At 30.5% G+C, this 24,414-nt stretch overlaps 1 protein-coding gene across 3 annotated transcripts in view; it reads left to right on the top strand.

Moving 5' to 3' along the window:
* LOC100198771 (transmembrane protein 62) overlaps window positions 1-23,813 on the top strand; it is a 33,314-nt gene extending 9,501 nt beyond the window's left edge. The window contains exons 7-13 of one of the 3 annotated variants that reach the window (XR_010640766.1): window positions 13,382-13,543; window positions 18,525-18,684; window positions 18,929-19,036; window positions 21,905-21,986; window positions 22,560-22,684; window positions 23,111-23,229; window positions 23,494-23,813. Coding sequence is in view for 1 of the 3 variants with exons in the window: in XM_065805243.1 (XP_065661315.1) it covers window positions 13,382-13,543; window positions 18,525-18,684; window positions 18,929-19,036; window positions 21,905-21,986; window positions 22,560-22,667; window positions 23,111-23,229; window positions 23,494-23,736 (982 nt within the window). In the remaining 2 variants the exon portion in view is untranslated. Of the gene's footprint in view, window positions 1-13,381; window positions 13,544-18,524; window positions 18,685-18,928; window positions 19,037-21,904; window positions 21,987-22,559; window positions 22,685-23,110; window positions 23,230-23,441; window positions 23,460-23,493 lie in introns of those variants that run through there. The other 2 variants (XR_010640767.1, XM_065805243.1) reach the window with 2 other exon arrangements.
* Window positions 23,814-24,414: the final 601 nt, after the last annotated feature.

Here is a 24,414-nt window from a genome sequence, read left to right as displayed (position 1 = left end):
CTCTCCTCTTCACTCAACAGACCAATAGTTTTATGTTGTTTAACAAAAGTAGTACATTTAATATGCATCTTTCGAGTGATACTTTCATGTAAAAAGCAAGCATGAAACTCATTAACAAATAAAATTACTAAAAAGCTCACTTACTTCAGCATCAGATTAAAATTTTCTCTTTAAAAGAATTGCTTACAAGTTATTAAAAATACTAAACATGCATAAAAACCTAATCGCTGCATCATCAATTACACTACAAAGTTTGTAGTGGTTTCTTAAGACTGTTATGCAATTATTACCTAAAATAGATCACCATGGTAAGCTTGTGGCTCAACCTTGATATCATCAAAGGGCTTGAAATAGAGCCCTCTCGTAAGCCCCTATGTTAGTTTTGTATTTTTTTTAATGATCCTCACACTTTATCTCCAATTGATTATAGTCGACCTCTAATGATCCTCACACTTTATCTCCAATTGATTATAGTCGACCTCTAATGATCCTCACACTTTATCTCCAATTGATTATAGTCGACCTCTAATGATTCTCACACTTTATCTCCAATTGATTATAGTCGACCTCTAATGATCCTCACACTTTATCTCCAATTGATTATAGTCGACCTCTAATGCATTGTGTTCTTATAAATGCAATTTTTCAGAAATATCTATAAAAAAATTCTATATTTTAAAAATTTCTATATTTTATGCTGGTATCCTAAACACTTATAGCTCTCTATCTCACACATTACACTCTGTTCCGAATCACCAATAGTTTCACAGTATTAATGAAACCACCCTAGACATATGCCACACTGCACACAATTACTATTACAGTTGTATTTTGTAAATAAACACCTAATGCACCTACAGGTTAAAACACAAAACACCCTAAACAGGTTTCTTGTTTTTTGCATTTTTTTTTTTTAATTGGAGGAGTTATGGGAAAAGTGTTCTAATTCAGAAAATTTTTTTTACTGGCTATCCATTGCGCCTAAAGATTTGTTATGTCTACAAATTGCTTACCTAATAAGTGCAAGGCTTCTGCTGTATTAGAATGTTCAATGCTTTTAGCACCCCACTTTTCACTTATGCTCACATCTTCACTATTAGTCAACAATAAATCAGCCTGACAATCTTTTATTATATACAGTTTATACTTTTATATACAGTCAAAATATCAAAAGTGTTTGTGCTAAAGTATCTAGAGTTTCAATTATTATTTTGATAATTTACAACATTTATTAAAAAATGAAAATGGTAATGTTTTAGATGCGTCAAGAACTTTCAACTTTGATAAAACAATGTGACAGATGATTCTGGTATTGTTAAATGTTAATAATTTATACAGTTTAATAATTATATTTTTATAATTAATAGTTTATACAGTTTAATAGTTATTTTTTATACAATTATTATTTTCAATAATTTATACAGTTTTAACACTATTCCTCACATAATATTCAAAACAGGAGGCACTAAATTTTCTAAAGTTTTTATTGGAAAAATCACAGGAGCAATAATTGAATAAAACTTACCTAGAATTCTTAGGTTTCCACTATTTTCACACAAGTTAATATTGTAAGCCCTTTACAGAGATTGTATTGTTCTCCTTAGGATATTACAATTAGCAGGTGTGTGAGGCATAGATGCATGACTTCTTAGAGATTTTAACTCAACTAGGTCTGTAGAACTAGGAAAGCTGGCAGCTGAACCCTAATGTTCCAGAACATGGTCGGTGAAATGAAAATCTCCTTATAAGAGCAACTTAATTTTATTGCTTTTTAATTTAAATTCTGACAACTGAATTCCTTTTATCTCATTGGCATAGTGTGAAAAATAAAGGCAATATTCTCATGGCAATCTGAACTTTGATACATACAAAATACATGAACATCATACACAGATCCAAATGATTTAAAATTAATAACTTCAAAATAAAATTTCATATATTTGTCACCCTTATCCCCTACAAAAAGGAGCCATACCTCCTCACCAAAACCAACATCAGAGTTGAGATGGTCCCAAATTTGAAGAATTAAGTTAAAAACTTCTTCAATATAAGTTGTCAAGTTCTTGGGTGCTTTATTGGCAGATGAATAAAGTAACATGAACTAGACAGTAATATGTTCTTTACTAACATGCATTGTCCGCATTTCTTGTTCTTGTCTCATCTTGGACTCTAATGGCAGAATCTTTGCACCAAGATTACACAAAATACATCTTAGCCTGCTGAATTCAGCCGTGGGCATTCTTAATTGACTCTGAAGATCTATCTTGTTTTAAACCACAAAATTTTGCTATATATTTTTTCTTTCATCTGCTTTTAGCAATCTTGCATTTTTGGCACAAGCAAATGGAAATTTACTTTGTGCTGTTTTTAATTTTTTTTTTACTGTTTACTTTTTCTATATGAGAATTTAATAAGTTACATTGTGTTTTGAGATCCTTTTTTTTTGGAACTTAAATCTTTAATTTCAATTTCCAACTGTAACACCTGCATCTTTAATTTATCTATTTGCTCCAAATGAGTTATTGGTCAACTTGACTACTTAGCTCCTGATTCCTATTTAGTATAAAAAATCATCTGCATCTGCTTTTTTTTTGTGTGTGTTTTTGTTTTGTGTTTTTTTTTTGTTTTGTTTTGTGGTTGCATTTTAAAAAATGATTCGTTTTTGAAGCTTTAATATTTTGTAAACTAAGTTTTTTTAGGCCTGTTAACATTAGGCACATTTTATTAAACTAATCAATACTAGGCAAATTAAAATCAAAAAAATAAGTTAATAACTTAATATAATATAAATAGTTCATAAAACTAAATCTTTTCTTAATTTAAATACTTTCATTAAAATGGAAACAACGTTGTGATCTTATCTGCATTAATTAATCGCTTAACTAAAGGAAAGTTACATTTATCTATTAAAATTTAACAACTTATATGATACCCAATGAGAAAAATTAGGCTTTTTGTAAATGAAACACATGGATGACATAAGATTCAAAAAGATGAAATGTTCGTGGGTAAGTGTTCCAAATTTCAAGAGTCTAGCATAAAGATAAATCAGACAATCTTAGTTGGCCTAGTTTTTCCGTAAAAGTTAAAAGCAAAAAACATAAAAGTGATCTCAAACCATTAGCAATATTTTGATATATTTTAGTTTTATTCTGTCTATAAATATTTACTTAACAAAGAAAGATTTTTTTTATTTGAAGATGAAAGCGTTTATAGAAAATAAATGCTGTTATTTTAAAGTTTGTTAGTTTATATACTTTCATTCGTGCTACTCAGTGCTACCCAATGATCCCATAAATTTTTAGGTTTATAAGATAGTACATAAGGAGGCAAAATGTTCCCCGCTACTGAACTGCAAAAAAATATATATGTGTCTTTGTACTGTCTTTAATTTTGGGTATTTTGTTCTATGCCTGAACGAACATTTAACAATACCAGAATCATTGTCACATTGTTTTATCAAAGTTGAAGCCAGTTATTGTCACATTGTTTTATCAAAGTCACATTGTTTTATCATTGTCACATTGTTTTATCAAAGTTGAAAACCAGAATCGTGTCACATTGTTTTATCAAAGTTGAAAGTTCTTGACGCATCTAAAACATTACCATTTTCATTTTTTAATGAATGTTGTAAATTATCAAAATAATAATTGAAACTCTAGATACTTTAGCACAAACACTTTTGATATTTTGACATAGCCTTTGAGGAAGACTGTTGGATGGCCAAATTTCTTGTTGTGTAACCCTCTTACATAATTGTTTAAAGTTCCTCTTTTTATGTTGTATAAATTTATACAACATAAAAAGAGGAACTTAATCAGTATTAAAGAGTATTAATCAGTAGCTGTTTGCTTTTTACATTTTTGATGGCTTCTTCCATCATTGTAGCATTGTTTTCTTGTAAAATCTTTTTTTGTTATATTTAATATGTTTTTATGAATCTAAACATTATAGGACAAATATAACAACAATAGATACAAATAAAGTTAAAACATTATAAATAATAGAATAAGTATAACAAGTTGCATCAAATTGAGATAATGTTTGAAATAATGTTTGAGATAAGGTTTGAGATAAGGTTTGAGATAAGGTTTGAGAAAATGTTTGAGATAAGGTTTGAGATAAGGTTTAAGATAATGTTTGAGATAAAGTTTGAGATATGGTTTGAGATAAGGTTAAGCAAATATTTAACATTTAAATAAATAAATCTAAAAAAAATTTTATTAAAAATATGTTAATTTTGGACAGTGTCCAAATAACCCCTAAACCCTAAATCTCTAAACACTAAAAAGAGTTTTACTCAAAAATTTTATTTAAAGTTCCCCACTGCACAGTGATCCAGAAATGTCACTTTTGAGGCAAAAATCATGTCTTCGCCGATTTTGAAGCTAAAGAGCTAAACTTTTCGGTGAATGTTCATTATACTCTGGCCAACAATAACTAACATTGTAATGTTAGTTGTCATACCTCTAAAGGACACACCAATAACACGAAACCAAGGACAAAGGAAATAACCAATAATAAACATGTGATGCGTATTTCATATTTAATTTTCAACTTTTTATTAACTATAAATAGTCACCAGCATGTATGAAACATATTTATTGAATGAATAAATATCATACATGTGCAGAACACCATGAACACATAGCGTAATAGCTTACATTTAATGTACTTATTTTAACATAATCATTTTTGGAATACCTTTTAGCTAAATATTCTCTGGAGGACAAATTACACATTTATTACATCTTGATAGATTTCACACATTTATTAAACATCTTGATTCATAAATATGTAGAGTAGCACACCAAGGACAAAAAGTAGACAAACCATTTGACAAAAGGACAACACCAAGGACAAAAAGTAGATACATGACAATATTTAAATTAATTTATTAATTTCCATGATTTATGGTACAATTACGAATATTATTGTGTAGAATAAACAAACTCTAAAATAACACACCAAGAACACATGACATAGCATGTGACTTTTTGCATTTACATTTATTTTTAGATCTATATGATAAAACTTATTTCCATAATACTGATTTTAATAGTTTGACTTTCTGGTCGATTAATAAACAAAATCATCAAGAACACATATTTTATAATTACCTAGACATGAATATTTTATGCATATGGGAGCACAACAAAAACATATGACTACTTAAAAAGAGCGCACAATTTTGGTTTTACACTGAGATTATAAATAAAAAATAATTGTCTCTAATATTTACGAATTTTTTTTTTTACTAAGCTGAGCTATTTAAAAATACATAATAATAAAAGGTTTGATTCTTTAAAAAACAAAAATAAAACAGGTGTCAAATCCCTACTTAAAAAATAAACGTGCTAATGTAAACATGCAGCTTTTTACAGACTCCTTTAAATAAAGTAAATCTATTTAGGACCTGAATTATCAATACTACAATTAAGAATACAATAAAGAATATAATTGTATTAAGAAAATTACAAAAGAAGGTCTAAGCATTCTGCTGAAAGAGCAAGTTCCTTCTTTGATTCAGAACTTCGCCTCATAGAAGTAATAAAGGGATCTGATGAGCAGAGTAATCTTCGCATTACATCTTCATTTGTAATTTTTCTAGAAAATTTTCTTGTAAAATGTTCTCAAAAATTTTTAACATCTTTGTTTCTACTTTCCTGAGCTTCTTCAGATAAGAGGCCAATAGGAACTGGCTTGTCTCTTACAACCTGGTGTGAATGGACAATCATCTTGTGCATAGTATACCATTTAAAATGTGCTACATGTCTTAAATGTATCTATGCAATATTTCTAGTTTATCTGGATCAATTTAATATATTTCTAGTTTATCTGGATCAATTGGGTGCTTACAGGACAATACACAAAGAATAATGAAAAATCTTTTAACAAGTTCCTTATCAATTCCAAGTATTTCTGCAAACGTTTCATGGCTTCTAAATGTCCTTCTTGCTGTGTTTCCATCATTGGATATACCAAAGCCACCACTTTTTGGTACATCAACAATAAGTCCGAGTGTATCTTTTATTTTTTCCTGAATTTCTTTTTTTCAATTTGCAACTATTTTTTTCTTTTCAGGAGTGCATAAAAAGTCTGCAATCAATGTATCCTGGTCTTCTTCTCTGTCCATTATGTAACAGACATTCAAAACAACGAATCCTGAGATGGAGAGTGTGAATTCCAAGGTCCAAAGACATCTGATTTGGTTGTCTATTGTAAGCCATTACAAAGTCATTCATTTTTTTATGATTTAATCTACATATATTGCTAACTTGATAAGAATCACTTAATGGAGAAAGAAGAGTGGAAACTTTCCCATCGATCATAGTACATTCTAACTTGTGCTTGACTTGAAATAAGTCTATGGTTGTTGCTCTGAGTTCAGTTGACATAAAAAAATCATATTCTACTTTAACAACTTGCTGATTTTCTTTAACGTATTGTATTCAAACAGGACAACAATATTGGGTTGAGGATGTTTTAGTGTTAGTCCATAGAATAACATTAGTCTCCTGTATTTTAAGTTGCACAGGTACTGTACACGAAAGAAACAGAGATTCTGTAACTGGCAATCTGTCCTCTTCATCTTCGGTTCTCTGTTTATAAACAGACTGTCCAGATGAACCATCAAAATCAACTTTGCTTATAAGAAGAAGAGATATGCAAGGCTCAGGTTTTTTTTTTTTTTTTTTAAACATCTTTGCTTCCAAAAAGGCTGCAAGCAGCCACTGATTAAAGTTGGAAGTAAAAGCAAGATGAAGGAAGCGAATTCCAAAGAGCTGATGTTCGAGGAAAAAAACTAAATGAATAAGCGTTTTTGGAGCACTTAGGAACAGTCACAGAAAAAGGATGAGACTTAATTGAATGACGAGTAACACGAGAATGAGTTTTAGTAGATGGCACAAGAGACGCTACTTCTTTAGAGCAGTGCCCATTTGTATTTGTAGAAAAGAGAAAGAGAAGCAACATTACGACGGTGTGATAATGGTTGGAGGTTGGCTGCAAGAGCAGGTCCAACTATGTTTACAATGCGCTTTTGCATCCTGTCTAAAAGAGAAAGGGTATCATTAAAAGAACCGCCCCAGATATGGCAACAGTATTCCATACAAGGCTGGATTTGAGATTTATAGAGATAGAGGATAGAATCCGAAGTAAGAAAGTGACGAGTTTGATTAAGAGATGCAACCTTAACAGATGCTAATTTTGCAACTGATTTGATACATGGTTTCCAAGAAAAATTGGAAGTAAGAGTTAATCCTAGAAGATGAAGAGTAGATGACTCATTGAGTACATCACCGTTTATAAATATAGGAAGATCTAAATTATTGCGATAACGATTGGCTGAAAAAATTGAGTTTTATCTGTATTGAAGTTCACCAGCCACTGTGGGCCCCATGCTGTAGCAGAAGTGAGATCCTTTTCAAGCTCAAATGCCCCCTCCAAGCAATCAGAGGGTGTTGGTTTCTTATCACGACAAGAATAAATGGTAGTATTATCAGCAAACAATGCCACCTTAGATGTGAGAATACCTGGAAGATTGTTAATGTAAATTTAAAAAAGTATAGGGCCAAGGATAGAACCTTGAGGAACCGTGAAGGAACCTTGAGGAACCTTGAGGAACCTTGAGTTACAGTTGAACCTTGAGGAACCTTACAGTTACCTTAGTTACAGAACCTTAGTTACAGTTGAACCTTGAGGAACCTTGAGTTACAGTTAAAGAAGAAGAGTGCTGTCTATCGAGGACAACTTTTATACTACGATTGGAAAGGAAGGATTCAATATTCTTAAAGATGTTAGCGGATACACCATAAGAAGAAAGCTTTTTGAGAAGACCAGCATGCCAAACTTTATCAAAAGCTTTTGAAATGTCAAGAGTGATGGCCTTAACCTCTTCACCTTTATCTAATGCACGATAAAACCTATCAGTTATTACTGTTAGAAAATCAGCTGTAGAACAAGAAGATCAAAATCCATATTGATGGTCAGAAAGTAAGTTATTAGATTCAAGATGAGAGATTAAGTTTTTGTTAATTAAAGACTCAAAAACCTTGCTTATGATAGGAAGAAGACTAATGGGACAGTAGTAAGACAAATCAGATCGCTCTCCAGAATTTTTGAAGATAGGGATAATGGATGCCGCTTTCCAGCAGACTGGAAAACAAGACTCTGATAAGCACTTGTTAAATATTTTTAAGAGTATAGATGACAGCTCCAGAGAACACTTCTGCAAGACAATAACAGGTATGTTGTCAGGGCCACAAGCTGTAGAAGAGTCTAGGCAGGAAATCACTTTAGATACAGAAGCTGGAGTGATATGAATGTCAAGCAATGGATCAACCTGCTTGTTGGCAATATCAGGTAGAACGCAACTAGTGGAATCAAGAGATGATATTGATGAAAAGTTTTTAGCAAACAATTCAGCTTTGTCTTTAGGTGAGGTGACAAAGTCTGAACCATACAAGAGAGGTGGAATTAATGATTTGTCCTTATTATTGATATTATTTAAGATTCTCCAGAATTCACGAGAGCCTAATTTTTGAGATGAGACACGAGATTTCATGACCTGAGAGTTGTGGGTTTTGGCGTTAGACAAAATCTTTTTACAATTGTTTCTAGCAGTAATAAACAGACGTCTGTTTTCTGGAGAATTGTTTTGCTGATAAATATGGAAGTAACGGTTTGGATTGGCAATCGCAACAGCACAGTTTGAGTAAAACCATGGAGGAGAGTGAGGCTTGACCTGGAATCGTCGAGAGGGAACAAAAGATTCCATGCCAGCTTGAATCCACGAAGTTATGTAAGAAGCACATTTGTCGACAGGAAGATAAAAGATTTCTACCCAAGGGCCATCACAAAGAAAATTACGGAAAGAATCCCAGTCTTTACTGTAGTTGTTAGAGGTTCCATAATAGGGGGACTCAGGTGATGAAGAAGAATGAGAAATTAGTTTTAGAGAGATCAAACTGTGATCAGAAGCACCTAATGGTGAATGTGGAGAAATTGAGCGCTGACTAGGATCAGAAGCAAGACATAAGTCGAGTAGAGAAGGTAAATGATTCGGGTTGTCAAGAAAGCGAGTTGGAAAGTTGACAAAGCAAAAGTTGTGGGCTTTAATGCCTGCAGAATCGCTGACACTAGAGACAAGCCATTCAGAGTGATGAGCATTAAAGTCACCAACAACAACTATATTAGCTGATGGATAAAGAGAGAGGGCTTAGCCAATATGATCAGAAATAACATCAAAAAGAGTGCAGTCTTGAGATGAAGGAGAGCGATATAGAAAAATGAGAAAGGCAATAGAATGAAGTGGTGCTAAACGAAAGCACATGAAAGAATAGTCTGTGGATTCAAACCTAGTTTTACAACAAATGGGTGAATTCTTCCGAATGTAAATGCCCAGGCCAAGCATGTGACTATTGGAGTCTTTACGAATTAAAGGAAGATAACCATCAACACTAAGATCACAAGATGAGACAGCTGAACTCAAATTAGTCTCACAAAGAGCAAGTAGGTCTGGTGAACTTTGCAAGAGATAACAGACTCAACAGAAGAAAAGTTACTTCGAAGACCACGAATATTAGTAAATGATAGGTTTAGAGAACTTGATGATGATGCTGGTTTTTTGTGTTTTATAGTTTTTGGTTCTTTATTCATTTTTAAATTAGATTAAAGAACTTGACTCAAAGCATAGATAGTGCTCATAACACTGTTTAATAGCCCAACCAATTGCCTCCTTATTACTATCAAACCCTAAGCCATAACAAAGGGCTCCTAATGTGGCCTCCGCAATGCACACCAAAAGTACAAACAGGGATACCACCCATGCGCAACATGGCACTGTTAATACTTTAATTTTTTTCAGCTGTTGATGGAATCAGCCTCTCTGAGAGCTACCACAGAGTTCGGGAAACCTGACTACCAGCCGGCCTCAGAACCATAAAACTGAGTTTTAGAGCTGTACCCTCATTAGGAGATAGTAGAATGAGTTGCCTAGTCATAAAAACAGAGACACAAGCAAAACCCATGCATTGAGTCAAGAAGATCCAGCATTCAACATCCTAAACTGGAAACAATGTATTAAAAATACATCTGCGTCAGCCTAATAGATGAAGAAGGGGTGCAAGGCTGGTCAACAGATAGAATCTGTTTACCCCTTAAGTCTTTGCTTAGGAAGCTTTCTACAAGACAGTAGCCCGGGTGCATTTAACATCTGCCCAAGATACGTATTTTTTTCGAGACACCATCTCTAGCTTTTACTCAACCAAGAGCCCCAAGGCAGGGGGTGTTTTAAGTCGGAGTTGGGATCTCTAAAAAGGCGTATCCTACAAGGCAGCATGACATGAAGAAGATTGTACTGGGTTACATGTTACCAGTAGCAGGATAACCTAATCTGACTTTAGGTAGTTTCGATTTATCCATAACTTTTCAAATTCTGTTTGTAGTATGATCCATTATTCCTTGAAGATTCAAGAAGATTCACAGAAGCACTGTAGGTTAATGTGACAATTCAGGAATCTGGAATGGAATTGCTTTTAGCTTTCACAATAAAATTGTAGGCAGGGTATAACATGCAACCTTTATCTGAGGCCCCTTGATGGATAGTTTGATAGTCTGTCCTACTCATTCTACAGTCTAACATTAAAGCTAAAGCTTCTTCTGCTGAATACCTTTTAGAGCATGGTATATTACAGGATCCATCAGTTTTTCTTTCCATCAAATGTTTGATAACTTTAGCATCTTTAAATCGACCTTCTTTATTGAGATTAAGAATAAGGGCATGAAACAGACTTTCAGTGGTAACACCTAACTTTTCAGTTATCTCTGAAGATTTTCTTTTCCTAGACCTTGTTGAGAGATCTTCAAATGATTTTGAAGGTGCACCTCGTTGTACATTTTTTATCATAACTTGCTGTTGAGGTTCATTTACAATAAATTCCATATTTATCCATTTCTCGTAACGATTTATAAACGTTCCTTTTTGTCTACCTGTCTCATTCCATTTCTTTTTAAAGTTTTTCATAAATTTAAAAACTAAATAACTATTGAATATTATAGTTTTGATTATTTTATTCAATTTTGTTTATTCCGTTTTGTTATTTGATTGTTTTATTTATGTTTTGTTTGGTCCGCTTTTATACTTTTATATTCCGCTATTCATTATCACGGTTGAAACTCATCAACTCCTTAAGGACCAGGCCTGAGATATCTCAGGTCATGCTATATGGTCCAAAAAGACCGAACCCGAGATTAGCTCGAAATAATTCGTGAAAATAATCTTATAACAATATTATTATATTAAATCAACTAAGAATCAATCAAATTAATAATATTTAGATTTTAATAATACACAATTAAATTATTAATTATTTTATTTTGTTTACGTCTTATTATTATATATTTTTTTATTATTATATTATTATATTTTCTCAGTTATATTATATTTTTTCCTTTATGTATCTATAAATCTATATGTATTTTACTAATATGTATCATTTTTACATTTTTTTGAATTAAAAAACAACATATTTATGTATAAAAATTATGTTTATTTTTAGAAGACTTTTTTTTTATTCTTAATATGTTAATAACTAAGTTCTAAGCATCAAAAAAAAATTGATTTTTTTGGTGCATTTATTAGAAAAAATATCGGCTCTTAAGGGGTTAAAAAACTTTGGGAGTGAGAGGGGAAGCCACATTTTAATTTAAGTACATCATGTTTGGAATGACTATAGATACAAAAGCAAACAAAAGCAGCCAAAACTTTTCCAAAAATTTTCTATAAGCAATACATTTTCAAACGCAAAAAATTTTAAGGTGGGCGAGCCTGGTTGATCAAAGTTTTATTTTCAAACAATTTATAATAAAAAAGTAGTAAACATATGGTTAATTGTGCCTTTTTTATATTATTGTATATTTTGAATTATTTTATATTGATTTTCCATATTTTATAAGAATATTTAAAAAAAAAGATTTATCTATGACATCAGATTGATGACATCAGCAGGAGTGAGCTTGTATAAAAGTTGATTTTCGCCTGAAAAAATTTCTTCAATTTTTGAACTTCAAATCCTCCTTAGACAAATTTTTTTTAAAATTACGGACCTTAAAAATTTAAATCTGGTCTCCACATAACATATATAATTTAATTTTTTAATTGGTTTTATTATAAAACAAAATAATTTTTGTATTTATGGCATGGTACTGGACCACTGTGCACTGTCAAAAGTCTGTCAAAAAAAAAAACTGTCAAAAAAAACAACCACATTTTATGCTATCACCGTCAAAAGTAACCATGCTTTTATGGTATATTACTCTCTTCAATTTTGAACTTTAAACAAAAATGTTTTCATTGAGAATTTAGCTACTTTATTTTAAAGATAATTCATTTTTAATATAAATTCAATATTTAAACATGTGGAAAAACAAGTTTTAACAATATTGTTTTAATTACTATATTATTCTCATGAAACTTAAAATTGGTTTTAATTCAACTGCAAAATGTTAAAAGCTGTAAAACAATCTAAAAGCAAATCAGAAAATTTTATATGTTATAAAAATGTTTTAAATTTATTGCTTGTGTACGTAAATTAATCATTATACAGTATGTTTTAATAAACCTACTTTTTCCAGAGAATTATGTTTCAATAAACATTCTTTTTACAGTGTAATTAAAAAAACCTTTCAACAGATTTTTAAATATTTTTTGCTTTATTTTATATATATATATATATATATATATATATATATATATATATATATATATATATATATATATATGATATATATATATATATATATATATATATATATATATATATATATATATATATATATATATATATATATATATATATATATATATATATATATATATATATATAGTTTGTTGCGTTTGGGAAGCACGGAAGGAAAAAAGTGATTCTTACGTCAACACATTTCACTTTTAATTACTTTTTAAAAACTTATTAATTGTTGACAAAAAGTAAAAATTAAAATGCAAGACCAGAATTTTTTTTTTATTAATTGATAGACTGCCTGCCCCAACCAAACACTCAGTCGATGTAGCAGCACTCCCTTGCGGGTGAGGCTATTTGTCAGTCGATGTAGCAGCACTCCCTTGCGAGGATTATAATGTAATAGTAATATCATATTAATATAAAAACATTTATTTAATTTAAACATTATTGTTTAATATATTATAATTTTTTATATTACTGTTTTGAATTATTATTGTTGTGTTAATATTGAATGAGAGGTTTTTTTTAATTTGCTTATTTATCTTTATTTATCTTTATTTATCTTAATAAGTTTTTGAGCTTTATGTAAAAGTTTTACTTTAAAGATATAAGGTATATAGTAATATTTTTATGTTCAGGTTTCGAATTGGTGTTTTTGATCATGATCTTTTTACATTTAAAGATTTCACATTCAAAAAATCAATGGAACCATTGGTTGTCTTTACTAATCCACTGGATGCAAGATTTTTAATAAATAATAAAATTCCAATTTATAAAGTTGTTCAATCAACGCATATCAGGTTAAGAATCTTAATATAAGTTCAATACTTGAGTTTTATTTTTGAATGCATTTTTTTTATTTTTTTATTAATTTAAACTTTGTTTTTAGATTTATCATCTAAAAAAACTTGAAATAAAATTTGATTTAAAGAAAAATCATTACTACATAAAACAATAAAACTTAATTTTCTTGACTTATCAGCAAGAATTTTATATTTAAGATGTCTTTTAGATCAAAAACCTTGAAAATCTAAAAAATTCTAAGGTTTTGTTTATTTGATAATATGATATTTATAATAAAGGAATTGATTGTTTAATAATGATAGAAAGGTAATAACAGTAAGTTGAAAATTTGCTTGATAAGAATTATTAAAAATTTGAAAAGAACCATTTATAAGAGACTATTTTTTATTGATTATTTATGAGGGATCGTTTACAAGAGATTTTAGAAGAATTTTAGGAGAAGTTTATTGGTAGATTACTTATAAAAGATTACTTTTGATTACTTATGGAGATTATGTATGACAGATTACTTATGACCACCTTATCTCATATTTTGTCTTATGAATACAAAAGTTGAACAAGTTTTCCTGTCTAAACAGAATCAAAATGAAATAAAAACCCCTAACTAAAGATTTAAATGTTGCTTTTAACCATATGTTGAAAGACTATTTTAACTTTATATATTACTAGACTATATATATTATATATATAAATTTTTAAGTTTTAGTTTTCTACTATTTTAATAAAACTTCAAGTTATGGTGTAAAGGTGTAAGGTGTAAGCTTCAAGGTGTTATATTGAATTTTGTTGCTTGCTACTTTTTTTTTGGATACCTCACAAATTTGAGTTATTTGAATGTCTAATTCAGAGCTGTCTATATTTCTATTTTGTTCCATTATGACTACAGATAACTTAGGCAAAAGATTTTCAAAATCTAAGTACATTTAGAGGTCCCCAAATTACCACCAATGTGCGGCTCTGAATAAATCACAGAAACAGTCACAGAAAATTCCGTATAATTATGTCTATTTTAACTATAATAATGTTAAACCTCAAAATTCAATGTTTTAGAGCCACATTAAAAAAAACTGCAATTTTACTTGAAATTATCGAATAATTTTGTTAAATCTCTAGTCTAAATATAAATTTTAAAATGTAAAAGTTGAAATTATTGAAATCTGAAACAGTTTGACTGTGATTAACATTTTTGCATATAATGCAGTTATCAGAATGCCAGTTAGTTTTGTTGTGTTGTGACATTTTTTTTTTTGAGGCGCAGATTTGGAATGTCTTTGCAATCTTTTTCGACTACCTGAAGAATGTTTTGAAAATGTTCATCTAATCTAGCAGTTTCGACAAAGTCCGATGCTAGTTTGACACCTTTCTCAGCACCATCATTTACAACATTCACTGCTGCAACATTTTCATTACTCAATATATAAGCAGCAGGCTTGTTCCACTCATTGACAGGAAGTTGTAAAAAGTTGGTATCCAACTTAAGACGATAAATTGTGAACCATGAATCAACCTGAACAAGGTCGCACAGCTGTGTTGAACGATCAATGGACAATGGAAGTTGTGGCTTGCCCCATCCATTACCAAATCGATTAAGTGGCGCTTGCAGATCAGCCAACGGTTTGACTTTGAGTATAGCATCTGCTAGAGCTTGTCGTTCCAACAAAGGTACACAATCACTGAACAGTGCGAAAGGAACCATTTCTGCAGTTAGATACCAAAGATGGTGATTTAATGCTCGAACTGCTAATTGAGAAATAACTTTGTCAACAACCTCAGTTGTTGACAAATTCCAGTAAGCACTTGTAGAACTGTAGATCATTCCTAGGCGCATCTACGGTTTTCTTGCATGTGAGCCACCATGTGATGTAAATATGAGTAACGAATGTTGTAAATGCACGTATTTTTGTAACTTGGTGGCGACTGGTAATTGTTCCCGGTGAAAGTTCTGCACTTTGTCAATCTAAAAGTGCAATTTTGAGGCTGTATAAGATAAGCTTGGCCATCCAGCGAGCCTTATGCAGAGCACCAGGTCTTCTAAAATTCACTTCACCATTGGAAGCAGACAAGTAGACTAACGATAGCTCAGAAAATTCTCAGTAGTCATCACATAGAAATTCAACCTGTTCGTTGACTAGAGCGATCACCTCATCTATTATCATTGCCAGGAGCTCTTGAGCCTGCATGCTATAATCAGCTGGACAGAATGGAAGTACTTGAGAGGATTTGTGTGATACCAAATCCCAATTACTGCGAAGTCATGTAAGTAATGTGACATCTGGTGATTTTGATGCTTCAATTTTTAGATCCGTGAAAACATGTGAAAGAATTACTTCACCAATATGATGGCGACAGCCTGACCAAAGGACAGCACGTTGCAATTTATCTTGTATGGCAATACAAGCAGCAGTCAAGTGGCCAGTGTTTGAGCTTGTTGTGTCAAATGTCATAATCACAATTCTATCATTACAATTCTACTCGGTCATCAGCTTCATTGTTAATTCAGCTATGACTTGTCCGCATGTTTGGTCTGTGGCTTTGAAATAACTTGGAACCCCCAGCAACTTAATCTGCTTAGCATCGCCCACAATCACAGTCATGCGTTCTTCTGTAATACGATAATTCCTAAGAGTTGAAGTTATTTTTCCATCCCAATGCAAGGAACACAGTTTAGGTGGTACCCAATCATCGTGGATTTTATTTGATATTGCACTTACTACCTTGCGTTGTGAACGATCCGCAGTTGCATAAGAAGCAGCAGCCATAGAAACATCGCCTCCGGACTCATTTATCAATCCTTGTGTGAATGCTGCTTGTTGTGTTGGCGTCATCTTCAATCGAGTTGCCAGTGACACAAGACTTGGTCGGCTAAGCACATTTGTAGGTATGAATGCTGTTGTTCCCAGTGGAAGTCTTTGCCGTTTTGAATTTTTTTTCTTTTGTTGCAGCTGCAAAATCTACATCATCTTCCAAAGCGGAACTGTTAGATCGGATACTACTGCCCTCATCGCTTAACACGACTTCAGATGATACCATGGCTGATGATGTTTCAATCTCACGATGTTCTCGCTTCATACACTCAATTTCTGTGGCATTTCGACAATGGTGTCTGGATATTTTTTTTGCAAGTGTCTTGTCAAAAGCCCCAAAGCTGGCAGTTCTGTCACCTTTCATTGAGTAAAGAAATGCCAGATCCTCTGCATTCTTAATGATACTTTCCACATTTGGAGGCCAGAGCTGAAAAGTTGATGCCAACATAGTCTGCATTTCCTCCAGTTTTTGTTTCGTTGATGGAGTGTCACATCGACTTTTTTCTATCGAACCAAGTTTGTTGTTATCATCAAGCAGTTTGACGATTTTTTCGCAGGCTCTACGATCTGTAACCATTGAAATGTTGGCTTTTTCATAGAATTTTTTAATTTGGTCTAGCACGATCTTTACAGTTGTGAATCTAGCAGGAGCACCGACAGACCCTGGTTGCTGAGATTTTGTAGCAACATTTGCTTGGTACATCATACACCTCAAAACCTGCATACATGTTGGCAGCCGAATGCCAGTTATTGTTCCATCATCCACACAAACTGAGGTTCCTAACCCAAAGATGTCCGTGGCTAGTCGAGTTTTTCGTTTAGTTTATGACCCGGATTCTGGAGTTTTTTGATGACTGACTGCCACCGGTGAAGAATGAATTAAATTGTCGAGTTTATTAGATTTAGGAGGTGTTACTGCTTTGTCTAATGTTGCATTATCGTTCAAATCCATTTCGTGAAACTATGAAAGAAAAAACAAAAACATCAAAATTAAACATGGCTACCACAGATTAAAAACATAGAAACCAAAGACTAAATATTATAATAATTTATTTAGGGCTTATTCTGCTAATTAAAATCTGCAAAACTATCAAGGGCCTGGGGACCTCTAATTATTGTCCAAATTTTTTTTTTTTAACATAATGCTTATGTCAGCTGGTAAAACAAAATAAAATAGCAGACAACTGAAATTAAAAAAAAAAAATATACACACATATATATATATATGTGTGTGTGTGTGTGTGTATATATATATATATATATATATATATATATATATATATATATATATATATATATATATATATATATATATATATATATATATATATATATATATATATATATATATTAGTAGAAAATCACTTAACAAAATTTTTTTCCATTTAACGTTTGTTCTTTTAAGAACATTAAGCACTCTATTGTGTAGAATACTTTTTAAAGTTGTTTAAATATATATATATATATATATATATATATATTCATGTTTTTTGTAATGTCAACAATAGATATTTGTGTTGGTGGTGTTAAAAATGTTAATACTCAATTATAGTAACCAATGCTAGTTATGAGGTTTTGCACTATCCTTGACGATATATATACACATATTATAAATGCAGCATTAGACGTGCACTGATGATGTCATGCTGAAATAGGTAGCATGGGGGGAGACGCTTCAGTACATACATCAAATGAGTATATAAATAGAACATGCAAGGGAGTGCCACTACATCGTCTGAGTGTTTGGGTTGTGGCAGTCATCATTTTTTTCATTTTTCATTTTTTTTTTTTTTTCTTAATTTTTTAATTTTTGAAAAAATAAAGCGCACGTTTTAAGAAATAAAGTGCACTAAATATATTAGGAAATTGTGTTCTTACATACACACGACATATTATATATATCTACTATAGAGTGTTTAGATAAAAATTGTTACCCTATTCTTGTTACATTTATTTATACAGTTTTTTCAGAAAAAGAAAAAAATGAAGAATAATTAAAGAAAAGATTGCTGCCCATGCCAAACCCTCAGTTGATGAAGCGGCACTCCCTTGCAGCAGCAGGCTATAAGATATTTGATGTATGTACTGAAGCCCCCGGCAGCAAGCTGTTTCAGTGTGACATAAGAGATATTATCTAAACACATATTCATAGTTAAATATAATTTTTTTTTAGATTATTAGTCTTTCATTTATATCAGATTAACAAAGTTCAAGTTTACATAAACAATGAGCTGATTTGCAATAATGCTTCATCTGAAAAAAATCTGTATACATGCCCATGGCAACCATTTTTATATTCCAATGGTATTCATAAAGTTGTTGCAATAGTCACTGTAAATATAACTTTTAATCATAATTTAATTGATCAAGTAAATTGATCTTTTTAAATGTGTTTTTGCAAAATAGTTTCAAATTTTTTAATTATTATTAATTTTTTTAAATAGATGATTTGAGAAAAAAACTCTCCAGGTTGAAGAATTTTTTTTGTTTAATATTGCTCACTTAACTGCTGCAAGTTGTTTGTGAGTTTTAAAAATGCACTTAAATTATTAGATTGTATAGCTTATATTTTTAAAGGATGAATTAGGCAAAAGTTATCATAACAGCATTGATTTCTCATTTGATGTTCGAGTGCCGCTCCAACTTTCCAACATGATAATCTTGCTGTTAGATTTCCACATCTTGGTTAGTTTTTTTTTATTAATTTAATTTAAAATACAGTTACAAAAACTTTTTTAACTTTGAATTTAAATTTGATTTTGAATTTAAAACCTGATTCATAAAGAGATCAGATAATTTTATAGTTTATCTGTTTCATATTGAGATAAGAAATTTGTATAGTTTGTATTCATGGATAATATTGTACTTGTGTCCAATATTATCCATGTTTGAAAAACCAAACCGGACTTGGTCTCTGTGAGACAAAGTTAAATTTGTTTGTTTTGTCTTCAAAAGAATGTAAGAAATTGTTGTAAAAAAGATCTAATGCTAAAGTTATTCTCATATTACTAAATCTAGTATCTAAGAAGAAGCTTGCTTTCAAAAATATTTGTATATTATCTAAGAAGCTTGCTTTCAAAAATATTTGTATATTATCTAAGAAGCTTGCTTTCAAAAATATTTGTATATTATCTAAGAAGCTTGCTTTCAAAAATATAGTATTATTATTATTTCTCAATACCTTGCTAAATCTTATTAAATCTCCTAACTGAATTGCTTAGTTGTGTGCTGAGAATTTTTCTTTTTCATCTTTTGATTGTAATGAAAGCATTTCCTTCATTATTTCAATATATATAATAAACTTTCACAGAAGTAAACTTCTTTAGTGGCTTGATATTATTTTACCTCTGTGACTGGTTTTACTTTACAAATCTGAACTTTGTTCCTTCTAACAATTTTTCAATTTTTATACTATTAGCAAGGTATTTGATCCTTTAATTATTGATGTCTAGATTTTTTGCTTACTGTCAATATTTGAGTGCTGACAATTAATATCGTTTTTAATCAATTGGAAACTATTGTGATGTTAACAGTAATCAATTGGAAACTATTGTGATGTTAAGCAAAAGTTTTCATGCCATTATTGAATCTTTCCTCTTCAAATGACAGCAATATTGTTATTATTTACAAAAAAAATTTAACTTTATTTTTAGTAACATCTGGGACAAGTTTTATTCTTGGTTCCATGTTTCTTATCTACAATACCAATCATATTTATAATCTTATCACTAAAGTAAGTGGCTATACTTGCCACAATATTTTCTTGATAATAAATTTCTAGTTTTGATTTTTTTTTTTAATATTTTGAATGTTTAATCTTGAATGATCTCTCTTCTGTTATTTTCTAGTTATCCAAGGTTCACAGCAAATGTTGAATTTAAACTCAGTTAAAACTCACTTATTTTGGATCATTATCATAATTGGTATTCCTGTATAATATAAATGGCCTATTGAATCTTTACTAAACATATTTGCTTGTTTTTACTTCTATGTTATACTTCCTCTACTGACTCTTTATGGAAACAATATAAATACATACACGGCCCCAAAATACTTTTTTTTTTTTTACCCTTTTTTGACGTTTTTTGACCAATTTAAAAAATAAATAAATGGGAGTGGGGCCTCTCAACCTTCCCATTTGGACCCTTAGCACTTAGTTTAGATTTTAAAAACAACTTTTTCTATTATTATAAAATATATACTAATAAATAAAAAAAGTTTCGTTTAATTGACACAACATAAAACCGGTCTCTCTGGTCCACTGTGCCCTCGATCCCCAATTTTTTTTCACTTCAATTATTCTTCACACCAATTTTTCTTCACATCAATGTTTTCAAATTTTTCTTCACATCAATGTTTTTAATGGCTAACTAATGTTAACTAACATTTGGAATGAAGTGGAATATTGTTTTTTATTTAAAAGGATGCAACTTGAATGAGTCAAGCAAGAATGAGTTTTGGTTAATAGAACTAGAGATGATCCACTGCTCATACATCCACTGGTCATGTAATCTACTGCTCCTTTGAGCAGTCGATTGTAGGACCATGATAGTATTTCTAAAAAAAGAGAAAGAGGTGCAGCGTTATGACGATGGGAGAGAGACTCAATCTTGGCAAATAAAGCAAGTTCAACTACATTTATAGTGCATTTTTAGATCTTGAAGAGAAAGGTCATTATTAGAAGTACCAGCCCAAATATGACAAAAGTATTCCATACAGGGACGAATAAGAGATTAGCAGAGACAGAGAATGAAATCAGGTGTAAGATACTTGCTTCTCTTTATTATTGCGAGCATGATAAAGAGAAGCAACATTACCAGATGCTAACTTTGTGATCAATTGTATAAATGTCTTCATAAGAGGTCAGAAGTGATCAAAAATCCAAGAAAAAGTAAAGAAGAGGACTCAGTGAGAATTTAATATTTACTGCATTTATTACTTTTTTCGCAAATCAAAATTATTAACAGATTATTATTATTACAAGAAAAAAATACTCTTGAAACATTGAACATTTGTTCTTGGAACATTGAGCATTTGTTCTTGAAACATTGAACATTTGTTCTTGGAACATTAAACATTTGTTCTTGGAACATTGAACATTTGTTCTTGGAACATTGAACATTTGTTCTAGAAACATTGAACATATGTTCTTGGAACATTGAACATTTGTTCTTGGAACATTGAACATTTGTTCTTGAAACATTGAACATTTGTTCTTGAAACATTGAACATTTGTTCTTGAAACATTGAACATTTGTTCTTGGAACATTGAACATTTGTTCTTGGAACATTGAACATTTGTTCTTGGAACATTGAACATTCGTTGTCATCATTTACTGACTGTTATCTGATGTCTTATGATGTTAGTTATTACAGTGGTGTGTGCTTTTTCCTTTTTTTACTTAAGTTTTAAGTTTTATAAGTAAAACTAAATAAATAGTTGCATTTTTACTAATTAAAAATATAATTGTTATAATTATTTTAAAATATTAACAAACGAATATTACAAAAAGATATTATTATTCTAAAAGTTTATTTATTTAAATATTTTAGCTTCGCATGGGCTTCTATGCTATAGCTGCCAACATTCTACTACTTCCAGCCTTACTGAAGTACTCACACAATTTATATATAAGTGAGGTTAAATTTCTTTATATATATGAGTTATTTATTATTATATATTATTTCTTTATATGTATGAGACCTTTTGGGGAGCCTGATATCATGAGGAGCCTTGTATCGAGACCTTATGAGGAGTCTGATATTGAGACCTCTTGAGGAGCCTGATAGACCTTTTGGGGAGCCTGATATCATGAGGAGCCTTGTATCGAGACCTTATGAGGAGTCTGATATTGAGACCTCTTGAGGAGCCTGATATTGAGATCTCTTGAGGAGCCTGATATTGAGAACTCTTGAGGAGCCTGATATTGAGACCTCATGGATCATAAAAGACAAGTTGATTATTTCACCACTCGTCTTGTTATAACTTTTAAGAATATTTTAAAACAAGATGATGTATAGTGATTTAGTGATTTTTGTTTCTAATCAAAACTTAGCATTTGTAAGACAATTTTTATAATTTAGAAACTTTCCTTTTGTTTTAATTATAGTTTTATATTTGTTACTTTAATTATAGATCTGTTACTATTCTTATTGGTTTTTGATATCTAAACTTAACTTAACCTGCTCTGTTAAAATCTCTGTTTAGGAATGTTATGGAATTTATTGAGTGAAGCTTGTCCGCAAATTACTTATTATATAAAAAATGATTTCACGTTTTGGTATTTAACTATATACAATTTTTACTTGTGTGTTGGTAAGGCTTTTTTTATGGTAAGTTTTTTGTGTTCATTGTTTGATATTTTAAATGTAGAGGAATTACTTAAGAGGTTTTTTAAGATCTTTAAGCATGTGAAAGATCTCTCATATTATTGCAAAAATATATTATTGTCACAGTTTTCATAAGTTGGCTTTGCATTTTTCGTTTATTATAACATGTTTCGTAAAATTTTTCTAAGAAAAAACAAAAAAATATATAAAAAAAAAATTGTATTGAATTGTCCAGAAAAGCTTTTGCAGCTCAAAAAACGTCTATTTTTCTTATTAATGTCTGCCCTTCGAATATTGTTCTTATTAATTTCTGCCCTTCGAAAATCTGCTTGGCTTATGTCTTTTGGTTACACCTAACAAATATAAAATAAAAAAATGTATTTTTATTATGAATTTTTTTTTAATAAATGTTCAATAAATTTATGTTAGGTCCTTTAAGTGTTGGATATTTTCTAACTGATCAGTTGGGTGTGTTATTTTCATTTGGTATATACACAAGTAGTACACTGTTGACCGGCAGTCTAACGTATCTCTACGTATCATTTCAAGTAAGATTTAAAAAATAAACCCCCGGTTTAAATATTTTTAATACCGTTTAGTATTTACATATATTCAATGTTTTTAATGCTCATGTTATTAGATATTATTGTATTAGTATTAATTTTTTAGGTCAAAGTATTTTATAATTGTTAGATGTTTGTGCTTTTTGGCATATTTTATTGTTCTTGAATTTTGTTATTATATTGTTAAATGTTTTTAGATGGTTATGTTTACTTTGGTTTTTAGATGGTTATGTTTACTTTGGTTTTTAGATGGTTATGTTTACTTTGGTATCAATGTTTTGCGTTGGTGATTTTGGTGTTCATTACAGGAATCGTACCAAACAAAGTTTACTTGTTCGAATAATTCTTAGTTTACTAATTTTCTATGAAATGTTTGCCTCTTTTTCATTTTTTATGTCTTATGGTTGGATGTCTTGTCTTTTCAATGGGTTAAATACTTGGTCTCTCATTCTGCTTGTTTTTCTTTTTCAAAAAATTAAGTCAAAAAGTTGATCAAGGCGATCATTTTACTAAAAACAATTTTTAGAAGTTGTATAATTATTTAAATAATAAGAAAAGAAATTTTTCTAGTCTTTTGTTATTTATTTCTGGGAAGAAATTGAAAGTACTCCAAAATGCAAACTTTATCAAGGATTGTTTAATAATAAAGTAAAATGAAACGTTTGTTGGACGCCGAATTTTGTGATCGCATCAGAAAAATTTTGAAATTTTTATGATGCAATCAAAAAAAAGTTTAAATATTACAGAATGGTGTTATATTATACAAGGCAAATAAATTGTCCTTGATTACAAATAAAATTGAACTTTTTTTCATAGACTTTACAGAAAACATGTTATTAAAACTTCCTGATCTTTAGAGATAATTATAGAGTAAGCACCGAAGCTTCTATGTGTGATTTTCGTCAGAAATTTGAATGAACACATTGGCTAAATAGAAAACAAAGTTTCAAAATGACATACCACACAACATAGCGATTTTTTGATGTTTCAGATAGGACACTTCCACACATTTTGCAAACTCCGAACTTAAGTATGTTCATACCTATGCCAATTGAGGAGGCCTTGCAAAAATTTGGAATGGCAGAGGCCTGGAACAAAAAAGCCCTGAAACGCTTTACCCCCCCCCCCCCCCTAAACGTGAGGGCACTGATGTAGTAAAATTTTCAACTT

The sequence above is a fragment of the Hydra vulgaris genome, chromosome 09, assembly GCF_038396675.1.
Source record: "Hydra vulgaris chromosome 09, alternate assembly HydraT2T_AEP".
NCBI classification, from domain to species: Eukaryota; Metazoa; Cnidaria; class Hydrozoa; order Anthoathecata; family Hydridae; genus Hydra; species Hydra vulgaris.
This window is presented reverse-complemented; position numbering and strand designations above follow the sequence as displayed.